General features: G+C 42.4%; 1 protein-coding gene across 1 annotated transcript in view; it reads left to right on the plus strand.

The window, feature by feature from the left end:
• CPAP (centrosome assembly and centriole elongation protein) overlaps nt 1-19166 on the plus strand; it is a 112592-nt gene that overhangs the window by 25990 nt on the left and 67436 nt on the right. Inside the window, exons 4-7 of the mRNA XM_073613482.1 lie at nt 260-496; nt 5555-5642; nt 14145-14153; nt 16397-16487. Coding sequence (XP_073469583.1) covers nt 260-496; nt 5555-5642; nt 14145-14153; nt 16397-16487 — 425 coding nt within the window. The remainder of the gene's footprint in view (nt 1-259; nt 497-5554; nt 5643-14144; nt 14154-16396; nt 16488-19166) is intronic.

Genomic DNA, 19166 nt, shown 5'->3' on the forward strand with positions numbered 1-19166 from the left:
CTTTGCCTGTTATGCCCTGAACAAAAATGTCAGCTGCAATCTGATTTCCTGAGATGCAGATAGACATTATTCTGTCTTTCTTTCTTTGACACCTTGGTTTTGTTGTGCTCTATGCAATGACAGAACTCTGTATTTAGGGAAGATGTTAAAGACCATCACAAGGAATATTTATTTATATTCTCCATGTATTAAAATGTTATAATGCACTTACTTTTCAAGTGACTTGACATGTGAGTTGACCTTGTATCCTAATTTACAGAAGATGACCAACAGAACCTCCTATCAGGACACGTAAGCGGCACTGTGTCGCAAAAAAGTCGGCTTCGTCTTATGTCTCCGATGAGTGGGAATATCCCCAGAGATTACTTTTACAAAAAGCTTGAGCATTCTAGGAGTTCATCCCGGCCATCTTCTGTGCTGGCTCAAGAATGCAGTCCAGAGAAATCCAAAACTTTAGAGGATTTGTTAAAGGAAGAGGTCGCAGAGGATTATAGTAGTGAGTATTTATATTCATATCTGTGCATCTGCGTTTTGCATATATAGTACTTGATTCTATAATATCAGAATTATGGATATATTTTTACATTTCTGAAATTATTTTGGGTGCATGAAGTTCCACACCTGAAATGTTGCACCAATATTTTTGCTATTCCCAAAAACTAGAGTGCTCTTATAAGCAGGAAAGTAAATAGCCAGCCTGCTTCCTGCCACCTAACGCGTGGCAGAAAAGAGTTAGAAATAGGTAAGCCAGCTGTCAGCTTTCCTGCTCCATGTTAGTATGTGCATCACAGATTTGCCCTGGGTTTCACTGTTTCCAGGGCTCTCCAAAAGCAAGACATTAAAAGTTATCTGAAGGCATCTGCTTTACATTCCTACTGCAGTATCCCTTAAAACATACTTTCATATTTATGTACTGGGTAATGTGTTTTATGATTGTGTATATTTTTACCCGGAAATTCCCCTTGTGCAATATCTTCATGTAGGTGTATAGAATTTCAGTGTCTGTGGGTAAACACTAGACACTTTAAAAATATGAAACTAGGTTTAGCTAACCCAGGGTGGCCATTTGCATGTCCCATCAGCAACTTCATATATTCTGGATGTGATCCTTCCTGTTTTATACCCCCTACTCGGTGCATCTTCAATTTAAGTTGGCCTACACTATAAAAAAAAAAAAAAAAAAAAAAAATTACACACACACACACTCCCCGGGTTACAAACAAGTAAGGGTCTGTAGGTTTGTTCTTAAGTTGAATCTGTAAGTCTAAACAGGTAAAAAAAAATTTTAAGTGTAGCTCCAGCAAAATTTTGGGTTGTTGTGCCTTGGTGATAAAGCAACAGTGGAGGTACCTTTTTTCCCGTAATAACTCTTACAGGAGTGAATTTCCCTTCCTAGGGGTAGATTTCCTCTCACTTCCTTTTTGTCTCCCTCCCTTTGTAAGTAGGAGTCGTTTGTAAGTCGGATGTTTGTAACTAGGGGACCGCCTGTATCTTAATCGTACAGGACACAGGCAGCGGGTGTGTTTGTTTTTTTTTTTTTGTTTTTTTTTGGGGGTTTGTTTGCCGGTCCGGCACCCCATCGTGGCAGGCGACGGGCAGCGTGGTGCAGCTGCTCCGTGTCCTTCCCTCCTTCTAGGCGTCCAATAGTGTCAAAACTGCTTCCTGATTGGCCGGGAAGAGGATCAGTGTTACAACAGCGGATATTAATTCGCTGTTGTAACACACCTGGGTGGGATCGGAGCGCACTGTCTGCGACCCAAGCTCACCATATATTGAAGCCTATTAGAGTCTCTGGCTCTAGTCAGTGCTTCAAAAAAACAGACCCCCCCACATTGGAATCCATGCGCCGTTGCCCTAAAAGGGGCCGGACTCATGGATAGGAGAGGCAGGGACGGATGGGGGGGGCGCCGCCCTTGCACCATAAATGGACAGGCCACCCTGGGTTATAGCTTCCTTCCAGTTGATTGGACACTAGCAAGCTTTTGAGGGCACAGCCCCCTGGGGCGCCTTCCTAATAACCTTACCTCACCTTATGAGTCTTCAGTTTTTTTGCTATTGTCTGTAGGTGATGGACCTCTTCTCCCTCCTGGAGAAACCAGCTTCACTGCTTTTATTATTTTCCTAAAAATGTTTTCAATCAACCTCTGTCTACAGAAGGAGTGTATTCAGATCTGTAAAACCTCAGTAAAACCTTGGGAGCTGTACCCAGACCCCACGCTGTGGGGATGGTTTGTAATTTTGCTTTGGGCACTGAATCCTGCGTGGAGTGCTCACCTTGCAACCTACTGTTAGCCGCAGGGTGCTATACAGGTCCCGAGACGTGTTGCATCACAAGAGAACCCAGTCCCCGAAGACTTGTTTAGGGGTATGCCAACCTTAATGGGAAAAAGCCTGGACTTTATTTAGTCCATTGTCGTGAATGAGTAAGATTGGGTCACCCTGTGTATTTGACTGTTCCTGTGTAAACTGGGATTATGTTTGGAATGTATTCACTTTACAGTGTACAGGCGTTACATCACATCACTTGTTGCATACTTTAATAACACTTCCGCCTACAGTGCATCTGGAAAGTATTCACAGCGCTTTTTTTTCCTCTTCCTTCTTCTTTTTTTTTTTTTTTTTAATGTTACAGCCTTATTCCAAAATGAATTCAATTCATTATTTTCCAAATTTATTACAAATAAAAAATGTTAAAAAATTACATGTACATAAGTATTCACAGCCTTTGCCGTGACACTCAAAATTGAGCTCCGGTGCATCCTGTTTCCACTGATCATCCTTGAGATGTTTCTACAGCTTCATTGGTGTCCACCTGTGGTAAGTTCAGTTGATTAGACATGATTTGGAAAGACACACACCTGTCTATATAAGGTCCCACAGTTAGGGTCGGTTCACACTGAGGCAGCACGACTTACAGCTCGACTGCCTCAGGCGACCCAGGACACGACTCAGCGGCGACTTGCAAAACAACTTTTGTATAGAAGTCAATGCAAGTCGCCCCCAAAGTCGTACAAGAACCTTTTTCTAAGTCGGAGTGACTTGCGTCGCTCCGATTAGAACGGTTCCATTGCAGAGAACAGGACGCTACTTGTCAGGCGACTAGGTCGCCTGACAAGTCGTCCCAGTGTGAACCGAGGCTTAAAGTGGAGTTCCACCCACTTTTACAACTCTTCAGCATCCCTTACTAAACTGTGCACTGTAAACGAATTGGATATTTTTTAATTTTTTTTCTCAGCACCTCCTGTATATCTGCTGTATTCATTTTTCACTTCCTCCTCCCTGGCCGTGGCCCATCGCATCATTTCCTGTTTGCAATGCCTTCTGGGAAGGGGCGGCAACTTCCTCTGACACTGCTGTTGCTATGGAAACCTGACCTGAAACCTATTACACTGCTTGTGCTGCACTGAGCATGTGCGAGATCTGCAAGATGAGATCCAGGAAGAAATACAGTCTGGCTTCAGATGCCCACACTTAAGATGGCCACGGCCTGCTGTAAGTTTATAAAATAACAAACTACTGCTATAAACTAACAAAACAGACCTTATTTTACAGACTAACTTTACTATAATACATTAAGCTTGTGTATTATAGAGGTATTTTTATTTAAAAAGTATCATTTCGGCCGGAACACCACTTTACCAGTGCATGTCAGAGCACAAACCAAGCCATGAAGTCCAAGGCATTGTCTGTAGATCTCCGAGACAGGATTGTTTCGAGGCACAGATCTGGGGAAGGGTTCAGAACAATTTCTGCAGCATTGAAGGTCCCAATGAGCACAGCGGCCTCCATCACCCATAAATTGTAGAAGAAGTTTGGAAACACCTGGACTCTTTGTAGAGCTGGCTGCCTGGCCAAACTGAGCGATCAGGAAGAAAGGCCTTAGTCAGGGAGGTGAACAAGAACCTGATGGTCACTCTGACAGAGCTCCAGCGTTTCTCTGTGGAGAGAGGAAAACCTTCCAGATGAACAACCATTTCTGCAGCATTCCACCAAGCAGGCCTGTAAGGTAGAGTGACCCAACAGAAGCCACTCCTCAGTAAAAAGCACATGACAGCCGCCTGCAGTCTGCCAAAGGGCACCTGAAGGACTCTCCAACAATGAGAAACAAAATTCTCTGGTCTTATGAAACAAAAATGAAACTCTTTGGCCTGAATGGCAAGCGTGATGTCTGGAGGAAACCGGCACCACTCATCGCCTTGCTAATACCATCCCTACAGTGAAGCATGGTGGTGACAGCATCAAGCTGTGGGGATGTTTTTCAGTGGCAGGAACTGGGAGAATAGTCTGAATTGAGGGAAAGATGAATGCAGCAATGTACAGAAATATACTTGATGAAAACCTGCCCCAGTGCACTCTGTACCTCAGACTGGAGCAAAGGTTCATCTTCCAACAGGACGACGCCCTTAAGCACACAGCCAAGACAACAAAGGAGTGGCTACAGGACAACTCTGTCAATGTCCTTGAGTGGCCTAGCCAGAACCCAGACTTGAACCCGATTGAATATCTCTGAAGAGATCTGAAAATGGCTGTGCACTGACGCTCCCCATCCAACCTGATGGAGCGTGAGAGGTCCTGTAAAGAAGAATGGGAGAAACTGCCCAAAAATAGGTGTGCCAAGCTTGTAGCATCGTACTCAAAAAGACTGTAATTGGTGCCAAAGGTGCTTCAACAAAGTATTGAGCAAAGGCTGTGAATAATTATGTACATGTGATATTTTTTTTTTTTTTATTTGTAATTTGCAAAGATTTCAAACAAACTTCTTTCACGTTGTTGTAGAGCAGTGGTCCTCAACCTCAGTCCTCAAGTACCCCCAACGGACCATGTTTTGGAAACTTCCCTTAGATAAAATGGCTCTTATCAATACCATGTCATTGATATGGATTTTATAGCAGCTGTGCAAAGTGAAGGCAAGCCTGAAAACATGGCCCGTTGGGGGTACTTGAGGACTGAGGTTGAGAACCACTGTTGTAGAGTACTGACAAGATTCCCAGAAGTCACGCCTAACAGGGCCATGTCTGCAGATCTGTTCTTTTTTGGTCATGGTTTTGCTATGGAAGACCTTGCCATCTCTGTGCGAAAACAAGAACACCTTCATAGGACATGGTTCTTTTCGACAGAATTCCAGTTTTCCACGACATACAGACTTACCGACCACAGACCCCCTCAGGTAGAGAGTTGAAGTACGCCCCTTCCCAACCATTCCCAGCCCTACCACCTACCCTGTCCAATGGCAGAGCTCCTCTTACCGGGCAATTTTTCAACATGGATAACATTCTGCTTAATGGTCTTTGTTGTGCTATACTCTGTAAAGTAGTTGCCTATGTGTATTTGGTGTTTTCTCTGCTCTGCTCGTTGTATGTGTTCTCTGGACATCCTTTTTTGTTTTAGTTGTTTTTTTTTTTTTCCTACAAAAAATAAAAATACTGTACTCAAACATGGAATTTACAGGTAGGTCAAGATTCCTCTTTTTGGGTCTGCTTTATTATCTACAAAGTCATCTTTTTAGATATATTTATATATAATTTTTCTGTGTGTGTATTTTTGTGTACTAAAGGTGATGAAGGTGACACAGAAGAGTCGGCACATGATGATTCTTTCTTAAAGGAGCAGCTTAGGAAGAACCATGTCGAAGCTGAAGAAAGGTAAGAATCTCTCCATGATTTGCAGAAAAGGCAAGCTCATGTATCAGCTCTTTATAATTTAATTGGAGCAATGCCTCCAGATAGATAATGATGTTACTGGCAGGTGTTCAGCTTTATGTTCACTTCTGCACTTTCTAACTGGCCACTTGCACATATGATGTGGGACACAGGGAGTTGTCAAAGTTTATTTGATATCAGATTTCACTGTACTGATTTGATGACTAACAAGGATTTAGGAAAATAGTTTATGTTATACATTATACAGTATATTCAGCTCTTCTATGTACAATTTTTAAATTTGCAAAGAAATTAAACATAATCTGCTTGCTGGTCAGTGTTTCATAACACCGAAAAAACTAGTAACGGTACCTGCAATAATTGGGCAAGCGGACACCTTTTTCCTTAAACAACATTCAAGGATAAGTTTTTACCTTTGGGATTATGTCACCCGTCCCACCCATTTTTAGGGTGGAACGTGCAACCTGTTCCCACTCCTGCAGCCTCATGGCTGATTGCAGGAGCCTGAGATTGCCCCTGTGATCTGCTGATCGCGGGTGCAGTGCTTAACAGGCTCCTATAAAAATTTTTTATAAATAATAATACTGATGATAAATGCAAAAAATGTCCATTTATAATTTCACCTTTCTAAAAAAAAAAAAACAAAAAAAAAAAACTATCCTTTAAGGCAGCAGTTCTCAACCTGTGGGTCGCGACCCCCTGGGGGGTCGATTGCTGAATTGCTAGGGGGACACGAACGCTGTTCCAATCCGGACAGACCCGACTCTGTACACATAGTAATATCGGGTCCGTCTCGGCCAGCGAGACATCACTTTCGGAAGAGGAGAGAACGCGGAAGTGATGTTCTTTTGACATCTTTTTTTTTTTTTTTTTTACCAGTAAACTGAGCTTATATACTATATAAGGCTTATATAGTATATAAGATTAGTTTACTGGTAAAAATAAGTGTAAAATGCAAGATTTCGGTGGGTGTAAAAAGATGTCTGCTTGCCGACTTCTAACTGTAGCCTTACTGCAGACGAGTGTACCAAGATGGCGTTGACTGAACGTCACTTCCCTTTCCACATTAGACAAGTTGCTGATTCTGATGGAACACCGGAGTAACTGGTAAGTCAGAGACAAATTAATAAAAACATATTAGTACTGTGTCCCTGGCCCAATTAATCAATAGATTGTATAACACCCAAACACCCGTGATGTGCCACCACCTTCTGAATTGTACACTCGCCAGAATACAGTATAATAAGGGCCTGATTAGAACATGGGTCTTTCAATCATTTGTACTGGTTACTCCAAAGATGCCTCAGCAGATAAAGAGCCATCATTGCGCAATATTCCAAAAAAGCCTAAAACATGAACAGATGTACACTCACGTGATAGGGTGTTGTCAGCATCGCTCCACTAGCCTCAACGTGTTTTGAATGAAATATGCGTCATCAGGAAGCAATGAGGCTAGTGGAGCAACGCTGACGTCACATCCGGCCCCTGACCCGCTCTGAAAATGAGGGTTGGAAAGCACGGAGTGGTGTATACAAACTGTAAGTTGGATTGCTGGATAGACTTAGTGCCGGTCTAACAACACCCTATTATAAGAGTGTACATCTGTTCACGTTTTAGGCTATATAAATTATCTTTTTTGGAATATTGCGCTATGATGGCTCCTGCATATCCGATATTTATATTTCGATTCCTAATAGTCGCAAAATTACAGCAATGAAGGAACATCGAAAATAACTTTACTGTTGGGTCCCCACAACTTGGGAAATTTTATCAAGGGGTCACGGCACAAGGCAAGTTGAGAACCAATGCTTTAAGGAGTCACCAATTGGCAAGAATGGATATAAGCACATATTGCTTAGAATGTATGTCTGGGGGGGGGGGAACGGGACGTATTCAGAAACCTCTTCAATACATTCACATTCCCCTATGTTTTTTATCCCTTATTTAAAAATGCTGCAAGTACAGAAAAGTTACCTATTGATCTTTCAGAAATCAAGTGTACTCTTATGCCGCGTACACAAGACCGGACATTACGGCATACTTGGTTCAGCGGACCGGAGTCCATCGGACAATTCGATTGTGTGTGGGCTCCAGCGGACTTTTTTTCCCCAAAAGTTCGACGGACCTAGAATTGAAACATGTTTCAAATCTTTTAGACTGACTCGAGTCCGGTCGAAAAATCCGCTCGTCTGTATGCTAGTCCGACGGACAAAAACCGACGCTAGGGCAGCTATTGGCTATAAACTTCCTTGTTTTAGTCCGGTCGTACGTCATCACGTATGAATCCGTCGGACTTTGGTTGATCGTGTGTAGGCAAGTCCGTTCATTTGGAAAGTCCATCGTAAAGTCCGTCAAAGTCCGCGGGACAAAGTTTGCCGTAAAGTCCGCTCGTGTGTACGCGGCATTAGGTTCCTGTAGTGAGCTGACCATGCTGCCTCTGCTACACTGAAATCCCAAGAAGTGTTGTCAGCCCTGACCAGTTTACTTCTAAACTACAGAGCACCTCTCTTTTTTTTTTTTTTTTTTTTGATCTCTCCATAACAATAGGGATGCATTTTGTAGTCAGCTCAAACAAGAAGATTCTAACAGCATTTTTAATCTTACAACTTGACTCTGTATGCACTCAGTTGCTTATTTGGATCTGTATGACTTCTCCCCCCCCCCCCCCCCCCAAACAGGGAACATTCATGCTTGGGGGGGGGGGGGGGGACATACTTGTGCTGCATAGGTGGTAAGGGAAACAGTAGGGTCCATCATGCATGGAGGGAACATAAGGGCTTAGCTAGGGGTAACAAAAGTACCCAGTGGGCTGTGGGGGGAACAATAGTGCTTAGTGGAGGTAAAGTAGAACAATGGCGCCTAGCGGGGGGTGTGGAGAAACAATAGTATCGTTGGGGTCAGGAGAAAAAAAAAAAACTTGCCTTCAACAGAAGTCTGGGTCCATCCATCCCCATTGCAATTTGCCACCAAATGAAAGTCCAATCTGTCCTGAAAACCGGGTATAATCTGCCTGGAAACACTAGGTAGTTATGATATGTACATAACTAACGCATGTCAAATGGTCAAAGTGTGCATGTAAATGCATACATCACCAAGTTTAGGAACCGTCACCTTCACTACAAATTTCACTACTAAAGGAGTAGATGTCTCTACAGTGCAGGTATGTGTGAAAGTGGCTTCGGAGTGCTTCATTTATGTTGGAACTTTGTTCTATCAAGACAGGGGTTTGGTCGGCTAATTATCTGCAGATTGTGCCACATCCTAAATTTAAGAATTTGAACAGAGATAATTCCCCTAGTGGACTTTAAAGGCACATATAAAAGGATATGTAGGAGAGTATATTTAAGTAAACAACAATTTATTAATTACAAAGAATTCTCATAAAGACATCAAACAAATAACATAGATAAAAAAGGAATGCAGTTCCACATATTTTTTATAACTATTGATACCAATACGCTTGCACCCGACGCGTTTCGGAGTTGTTTTAGCCTCCTTCTTCAGGGGTGGTTATAAGCTTTTAATAGAAGTTTATGTATAGGGAATGGTATATACAACATAGACATAATAAATACATGTGTATATCAAGCCATAAAACATATAGGTGCAATATTATATTTATTTTCGTTTCCACTTACATTGGTATAAATAAATGTTGGCTGCGCATTCCAGAGAGATTTTTAAAAAACAACGATATTGACACATACTGCCCATCAAGTGCGTCCTCCAATCATGGTGTATAAAGCTTTGTTTAGTATATCCAAAGTATTCATATGGCCTCTATCGAGGTAGAAATAAATGGGTAAGGATATATGAAGTGGTTTTACTTCCTTATGATAGGAAGAGAGGCCCATTAATCGAGGGCATGCAAAAAAGTTTGGATCTGGAATCACACTGGGGCCAAATGCGGGTCCTGTAAGTTGTGAAAAATGTATAAATGAGTGTATAATAACTAGAAAAATGAGTAGATTCAGTGATGGGTAGGGGATCTTGAGATGTATCCTACCTGATAGGCCTACGGTATAGAGTTCGAAAAAAGGTCACCAGCTGATGATATGTGTAGACCAGGTGGGACTCAGAGGGCTAGAGGATCGACATAAAGGAGAAGGAACATATAAAAATCTCATTTTAGTACTTCTGTCATTTGTCTTGACAGTTTAGGATATATTTAAAAAAAGATGTGTTTGGGGATAGAATAGAATAGGGATTCAACAGCTTTGTCCCTGATTGGCAATGTTCAATTTGATCAAGAGGGGGGAAAAAAGGAAAAAAGGGGGGGGGGAGGGTTTTGGAAAAGAGGGGGGAAGGAAAGAGGGAAAAGGGGGGGGGGGAGAAAGGGAGACAGGGAAGGAGAAGGGAGGGAAAGAAGAAGGGGAAGGGAAAAGGGAAGGGAGGAGGGGGGGGGAAAAGACAGGGAAAAAGGGCATGAAGAAAGGAAGGCGGGGGGGAGGGGAAAGGGAAAATAAGCAGAAGAGAAAAAAAGGGGGGGAAAAAAGAAAAAAGAAAGGGGAGGGAAGGGGGGGGGGAGGGGGGGGAGGACAAAAGAAGAAAAAAGGAAAAGAAAAAAAGAAGAAAAAAAAAAAGAAAAAAAGAAGGGGGGTAGAGGAAGGGGGGAAAAGAGCAGGGAGAGGAGGGGAAAGGGGAAGGGGGGGGGGGGGAAGGAAAGGGAGGAAGAAGGGGGAAGAGGTAAGAAATAGAGAGGGCATAGTTGTGATATAAGATTCGTGACTTATAGTTTCAATAGTACAGTCTAGGTCTATAAGTGTGCATAGGTTCAATATGATGTTGAAGTTACTTACAATCTTGTGGCAGCAGCTCACACCGACAGCGTCCTGCCCAAAGCAGATGACGCTCGGTGTGAGCATTAGCTGAATATTTAAGGCCCTCCCCACCAATCAGCTGTTAGTGAGAGACAGCAACAGCTGACTGTAAGTGGTGGAGGAGGGACGGACGCGCTGCGGCTGGCCCCCCGGGTGGAGCGAGCGCCGCCAGGCCTCCACAGCGCTTGCGCTCGCAGGCGCGGTGAGGCGTGGCCACGCCTACTGCACCCGCCGGCACGTCAAGCTTCCCCGACGGACTGCGCATGTCCGCTGGGGTCGCAAGATGGAGGACAGTGTCAGCAACACTGTACCTCACACAGCGCCGCCATGAGCCGGAAACACTCAGGCGGCTTTGTGTGCCGGGCGGATAGCAGATCATAGTGTGGACAAAATGTAGAATAGGTTGAAGCACAAAAGTTGTGCATACTGTGGAGGAAAAATAAATAAATATATAGTCAATTAGTCACCATTGTAGGAATAGACGCTGATGGGCAGTGTTATACAGGTTAGGACGGATCTTAATGGAAGGGCATGTATTCTTAGACAGTGACTTAGATTAACAAGCATGGAGAATATACAACTCAGATATACAATATATGGGTAAAATCCAGGAATTTCACTCAATTATGCGTATACATAGTCCGGATTATTGCAACTTAAGATGTCACAATGTATAGTGGGCAAATATATGACAGCAATTTAATCAGAATGTCCAAAACATATCGTTGCAATATATCCTACAGCATATTATGGTCCCATTTCTATATAGGCATGAGTTTAGATAATAAGCAGTGAGCAATAACCGGGCTGGGCATACATATATATTGCTAGACTCTATCTACGGTCCAAGTGTAAATATGTATTGTATAGTATAGTTATCTTATTCATTGCTCTCTGCCGCCTGATGAAAAACCTTCGAGAAAGGGTTTAATCCAGATGGTTTCGTTTAAGCCTGGGGGTTGGGTAGCTTTTAAATTATATATCCAACGGGACTCTAACTGTAAAAGTGTCTTATTCCAGTCACCTCCCCTCGATTCCGGATGTACCCGGTCCAGAATAAGAAATTTAATTTTAGGACATTTACCCTTATGTACTGTTAAGGTGTGTCTCCCAAGTGGGAGATCCGGATCGCATGTTTCCATGCTCACTAGGTGTCTATATGCCCTCCTCCAGAATTCAGTTTTAGTTTTCCCTATATAAAAACATGTACATTCGCACAAAAGTAGGTATACCACCCCGTAGGTCCTACAATTGGCAAAATGTTTGGGGTGGAAGGGCTGGCCATTTGGAAGAATCGGATTTTTTGTTGTAAGCATAATATTTGCAATATATTTTCCACACATGAATGTTCCCTTATACTTACAGTGTGTTTTATTTGTCCCTGCCTTAAACTCGCTGGTGGTGATCTTGTCTCTCAGGGAGGTGGTTCTTTTAAACGTAAAGAGAGGTCTCTGTGGGACCAGTGGTCCTAGTGTTGGATCGCACTGTAACATGTGCCAGTATTTTGTTACAATATTCCTGACCTGCCTGTGTTGGTTGTTGAATTTGGTAATGATCCTGAGAGTGTCGGTATCATTCTTGTCAGGTTTATTTGCTTTTTTAGAGTATAGTAGCTCTTCTCTTGGCTGCATCAAGACTTTTTTAAAAGAGCGTTTGGGAGACACACCTTAACAGTACATAAGGGTAAATGTCCTAAAATTAAATTTCTTATTCTGGACCGGGTTACATCTGGAATCGAGGGGGAGGTGACTGGAATAAGACACTTTTATAGTTAGAGTCCCGTTGGATATATAATTTAAAAAGCTACCCAACCCCCAGGCTTAAACGAAACCATCTGGTTTAAACCCTTTCTCGAAGGTTTTTCATCAGGCGGCAGAGAGCAATGAATAAGATAACTATACTATACAATACATATTTACACTTGGACCGTAGATAGAGTCTAGCAATATATATGTATGCCCAGCCCGGTTATTGCTCACTGCTTATTATCTAAACTCATGCCTATATAGAAATGGGACCATAATATGCTGTAGGATATATTGCAACGATATGTTTTGGACATTCTGATTAAATTGCTGTCATATATTTGCCCACTATACATTGTGACATCTCAAGTTGCAATAATCCGGACTATGTATACGCATAATTGAGTGAAATTCCTGGATTTTACCCATATATTGTATATCTGAGTTGTATATTCTCCATGCTTGTTAATCTAAGTCACTGTCTAAGAATACATGCCCTTCCATTAAGATCCGTCCTAACCTGTATAACACTGCCCATCAGCATCTATTCCTACGATGGTGACTAATTGACTATATATGTATTTATGTTTCCTCCACAGTATGCACAACTTTTGTGCTTCAACCTATTCTACATTTTGTCCACACTATGATCTGCTATCCGCCCGGGCACACAAAGCCGCCTGAGTGTTTCCGGCTCATGGCGGCGCTGTGTGAGGTACAGTGTTTGCTGACACTGTCCTCCATCTTGCGACCCCAGCGGACATGCGCAGTCCGTCGGGGAAGCTTGACGTGCCGGCGGGTGCAGTAGGCGTGGCCACGCCTCACCGCGCCTGCGAGCGCATGCGCTGTGGAGGCCTGGCGGCGCTCGCTCCACCCGGGGGGCCAGCCGCAGCGCGTCCGTCCCTCCTCCACCACTTACAGTCAGCTGTTGCTGTCTCTCACTAACAGCTGATTGGTGGGGAGGGCCTTAAATATTCAGCTAATGCTCACACCGAGCGTCATCTGCTTTGGGCAGGACGCTGTCGGTGTGAGCTGCTGCCACAAGATTGTAAGTAACTTCAACATCATATTGAACCTATGCACACTTATAGACCTAGACTGTACTATTGAAACTATAAGTCACGAATCTTATATCACAACTATGCCCTCTCTATTTCTTACCTCTTCCCCCTTCTTCCTCCCTTTCCTCCCCCCCCCCCCCTCCTCCCCCCCCCCCCCCCCCCTTCCCCTTTCCCCTCCTCTCCCTGCTCTTTTCCCCCCTTCCTTCCCCTCCCCTCCCCCCTCCTTCCCCTTTCCCCCCCCCCCCTCTACCCCCCTTCTTTTTTTCTTTTTTTTTTCTTCTTTTTTTCCTTTCTTTCTTTCCTTTCTTTTCCTTTTTTCTTCTTTTGTCCTTTCCCCCCCCCCGTTCCTTTCCTCTCTCCCCCCCCCCCTTCCCCCCCCCCTCCCTCCCCTTTCTTCTTTCTTTTTTCTTTTTTTCCCCCCCTTTTTTTCTCTTCTGCTTATTTTCCCTTTCCCCTCCCCCCCCACCTTCCTTTCTTCATGCCCTTTTTTCCCTGTCTTTTTTCCCCCCCTCCTCCCTTCCCTTTTCCCTTCCCCTTCTTCTTTCCCTCCCTTCTCCTTCCCTGTCTCCCTTCTTCCCACCCCCCCCCCCCACCTTTTTTTCTTTTTTTTCCCCCCTCTTGATCAAACTGAACATTGCCAATCAGGGACAAAGCTGTGAATCCCTATTCTATTCTATCCCAAACACATATCTTTTTTTAAATATATCCTAAACTGTCAAGACAAATGACAGAAGTACTAAAATGAGATTTTTATATGTTCCTTCTCCTTTATGTCGATCCTCCCTCTAGCCCTCTGAGTCCCACCTGGTCTACACATATCATCAGCTGGTGACCTTTTTTTCGAACTCTATACCGTAGGCCTATCAGGTAGGATACATCTCAAGATCCCCTACCCATCACTGAATCTACTCATTTTTCTAGTTATTATACACTCATTTATACATTTTTCACAACTTACAGGACCCGCATTTGGCCCCAGTGTGATTCCAGATCCAAACTTTTTTGCATGCCCTCGATTAATGGCCTCTCTTCCCTATCCTAAGGAAGTAAAACCACTTCATATATCCTTACCCATTTATTTCTACCTCGATAGAGGCCATATGAAATACTTTGGATATACTAAACAAAAGCTTTATACACCATGATTGGAGGACGCACTTGATGGGCAGTATGTGTCAATATCGTTGTTTTTTTAAAAATCTCTCTGGAATGCGCAGCCCAACATTTATTTATACCAATGTAAGTGGAAACGAAAATGAATATAATATTGCACCTATATGTTTTATGGCTTGATATACAACATGTATTTATTATGTCTATGTTGTATATACCATTCCTATACAGAAACTTCTATTAAAAGCTTATAACCACCCCTGAAGAAGGAGGCTAAAAACAACTCCGAAACGCGTCGGGTGCAAGCGTATTGGTATCAATAGTTATAAAAAATATGTGGAACTGCATTCCTTTTTTATCTATGTTATTTGTTTGATGTCTTTATGAGAATTCTTTGTAATTAATAAATTGTTGTTTACTTAAATATACTCTCCTACATATCCTTTTATATGTGCCTTTAAAGTCCACTAGGGGAATTATCTCTGTTCAAATTCTTTGTTCTATCAACGTCTAAAAGTTTTTTCTTTTTTGTTTTGTTTTTTTTTTTTTTTTTTATTAATAAATTAAGGAAGAGGTTGAGGAAGTGGTCAGTATTTTTATTGCAAACATGATCTTTACTTCTAAAGATAACCAACTCAAGATAAAATGAGCTCAAAAAGAAAGGCTATAAAAACCAAAGAGGGTTATTTACCAAAGGCAAATCCACTTTGCACTACAAGTGCAAACTACCAGTGCAAAGTGCACTTGAATTGCACTGAAAGTGCACTTGGAAGTGCATTCACTGTAAATCTGAGGGGGTAGATATGAAATGAGGGAAGCTCTGCTGATTTAATCATCCAATCATGTGCAAGCTAAAATGCTGTTTATTTTCCTTGCATGTACCCCTCGGTTATACAGCGGCTGCACTTTCAGTGCAATTTCAAGTGCACTTTGGGCTTGTAGTGCAAAGTGAATTTGCCTTTCGTAAATAACCCCCAAAGTCTTTATTATTGAGGTTGACAGGTAATAGATTGATTGATTTATAAGGGTCATTTAAAAAAAAAAAGAGAAAAACCCAGAGTGAAGAAATCAGAATTGTCCTTGCGACCACATGCAATACTTTTTTAATTTTCTAAGAGATAAAACATGAGGTTCCATAGTTCAAGTCAATTTCCCCATTTTGCTTTTATTTTCTCCTCCCATTTGTTTCTATAAATGTCACTCTCCCAACTTTTTTAGCTATACATCAGCTTTAAGGAGCATGCAGCAATGATGTTCTGTTGGCCAGCAAGGCAAAATTATGATGACTCTGTAAATAACATGGAATTTTAGAACTAATAGTAGAAAAGTAGAACTATAGGCAAAATTTTCTTTTTTAATTTGGATAGAGCAGGGAATGGCTTAGCCTGTAAGATTTATTTTATTTAATTTTTTTCCAGTCTGTGTCCCATTGTGGAGATTTTCCTTCACTTCCTGTCCCATAGCCAAACAGGAAATAAGAGGGAATCCCCACAAACTAAGGGAATCCATTGGGCACCCCCCTCCTTCTTCTCTTTTTTTTTTTTTCTTAACCTTAAATAAGGACATGTGTTCCTATACAGTTCCAGTGCGTTTTTGATGCGTTTTTACAGCATTCCAGTACAGTCCAATGCAGTAAAAATGCCACATGTGATATTTTTTTTTTCTGGAACTGCAAGCACTGGTGTAAACTATGCCATTGAAAAACCATATAACCTACTTTTCACGCGTCTTTGATGCAGAAAAAAATGCACTGGACTGCATGTGATGTGAATTGGCCCTCAATGATAGTTGTAAACAGGACAAATAGAGAAAGTGAATCTCCCTAAGGGGTCACAGACATCAAAATATATTTTATCTAATATTTGACCTGTTGGCAGCTAATAAATGCTTGGTGTTTGTTGCTTTGGGATTTTATTTGCCTGTACAACCTATATGCTATAGGACAAGTCAGAAGCCATACAATATAATTTGTCCTCTTCTAAAGGCAATCGTTTCAGCATTGAGGAGAGAAAGGCATCATTTGAAGAATTCTTGGAGGAACAAATGAGGCTTGAAGAACAACGACTTCAACAAACCGAACCCAAAGAGGTACCTCACATCTTAATCTGATCTTCTAAACCTTGTGCTAAAGTAGGACAAATCCTTTGCATTGTCTGACTTAGACTGATCTACATTCATAAACTGGTAGAAACTATGAACTAGCAACATAAGGCTGTATTTGTGTTTTGTGCAGTTTTTGATTCCTTGAAAGACATAGAAGCATACTTCTTAAATTAAGTGCTGTTGGAGAAAATAATTTATTATTGTGTTATTATTTCAAAGCCCCAATTTGTATCCTCTACTTGGGTAAGTAGAAGAATCGCACCCTGTCATTGTGGTCTATAGGCTCCTAGTGTGGTTATGTGTGTTGATGTGGTTGTACACCTTGTTTATAGAGCCTGGGATATGTATTGGCAATGGACACTGCTGTGTTCACCATAAAAAAAACTCATGGTTGGGTGCCTTGGGTGGCTTTTTTTTTTGATCATCCTTTTATTTAAGGCTTTTTTTAATCCATTTGATTTGAAAAGTAAAAACTATGTTTAATGCTACCTTTTTTAAAAAAAAAACACAACTTGCATTTCTACCCACAAAAAGCTCTCTAGTTAATCTTCTAAAGCATTGACCGGTAATAACAAATATGTATTCTTAAAACGGCTGTCATGTTCTTTTCCTTGCATGCTCATTGTTAAGAATAGAAACTGGTTAATCCTGTCTGTGGTATGACTTTATCTTAGCGGAAATTGGGCGGGAGAGAATTTGGAGGCTGCCATTCCTGACTTTCCTACTGAAAAGTTGCCTGACTGTTATGCTGACACTTCAATGCATTAATGCATGCAACACTGACCTGCAACAAGTATGCAGATATTGACTTTACTGACCCACATGATTTTTTTAATTTTGTTTTTTATTTTTTTTTTAATTGATTAGTGGCTTGAGAGCTTGAAATAACTAGATTAGCTGGACAACCAGGCAAATTAACATTTTCAGGATGCGGCTTGTTTCTTAGTCATACATCAAGGGACGCAGCACAGTATTTTGAAACACTAGGTTGCCACCATCAGAAGAATTGGATGCTGGAAAAGCAAAGCTGTAAACAGTCCAATTTAACCTCTCTCTTCCAGCATGCCTCTGTTTTTTTGTGTCCATAGAACAGGCATAGTTTCTTTGCTGTAAGACATGGGTGTCCAAACTTTTTTCAAAGAGGGCCAGATTTGATGAAGTGAACATGTGTGAGGGCCGACCATTCTGCCTGACATTCTTTGAACCATTAAAATTCGGTCTAAGTGTGTTCGTTCGAGCACTAATACACTGCCCAACAAAAATTCTCTTGCCTTTGTCGCGCTCGTTCCCGACACAGACGAATGCTCTGCTTTTTAGGGGTACCGTTAATTCTTAATGGTACCCCACACATTGGAAAATGTGGGGTGCTTTTGGTGCAGTGCAATTTAAAAAAAAAAAAAAAGGTCGGGGACTTCTTTCCCTGCATTTTTTTGGGTAGGGAAGCCCATTGAAATGAATGGGCTGTCCTACACGCAGCACGCAGCCACACAGATGTGAACCAAGGGCTTGTTCACATGTCAGGTTGGAGGGGCAGTAAAACTACATGGTTAAGCTGTTTTTACTACCCCCAACTTCTCCCCCTTTAGCTGCAGAGGGAGCAGCTGGGGGTGTACACATGCTCTGGCTGCAGCTGGAGGTATACCCATGCTGAATGGGGCTGCACTGCAACTATGCCGCAACTGTGTGCATTGCATGGTTGCGGTATAGTGATGCTGCATTTACGGGCTTAAAACAGGTGGTGAGGAGGCAACATAATGCCTCTTTACCGCCTGTCAAATGCCTCTGAAAAGCGTTCTGGCTGCTATCACAAACAAGCCCTACAAAAGCAGTTCTGATGGTACAGGAATTGGGAGGGCAGATTAAAAGTAACATACACGCATACATACACACATGCACACAGACATACATACAGACACGTGCACACACATATGCATACATGCGCACACACAGACAGACACATGCGCACACAGACAGGAAAAAACCGTGGGAGTCAATCTCCCCATCCCTCAGAAGCCTACACTGGCTAACCGTAAAGAATCGGATCACATTCAAGACCCTATGCCTCACCCACAAATGCATACAAGGAAACGCGCCTCAATACCTTCGAGAGAAAATAAAACACTACACACCAAATCGCAATCTTCGATCGTCCAACTAAAACCTCCTTCTCATTCCCAAATACCGCTACAAAGCAAAGGGAGAACGAAGGTTTGCAGTCCAAGGACCTCGACTATGGAACGCACTTCCGCCCCACATACGCATGGAAGAAAACCATCTGGCTTTCAGGAAAAAACTCAAGACCTTCCTCTTCTAGAAGCTGTCAACACCAACGCATTAGCGCCTTGAGGCGATTCAGTTCGCATTTGCAGCGCTCTATACATTTTTCATTCATTCAGACAGGCGTACGCATGCACACTCACACATGCGCTTACGCACGCATGCGCTTACGCGCACGCGCTTACGCACATGCGCACACACACATGCACGCACGCGCACACACGCACTTACATAAAGACATGCATACACACATACATAAAGACACATGCACACACACATGCACAGACACATACATGCAGACACACATGCACAGACACATATACATGCAGACACACATGCACAGACACATACATGCAGACACACATGCACAGACACATACAGACAGAC

Source organism: Aquarana catesbeiana, linkage group LG02, assembly GCF_042186555.1.
Source record: "Aquarana catesbeiana isolate 2022-GZ linkage group LG02, ASM4218655v1, whole genome shotgun sequence".
In the NCBI taxonomy this organism is placed as follows: Eukaryota; Metazoa; Chordata; class Amphibia; order Anura; family Ranidae; genus Aquarana; species Aquarana catesbeiana.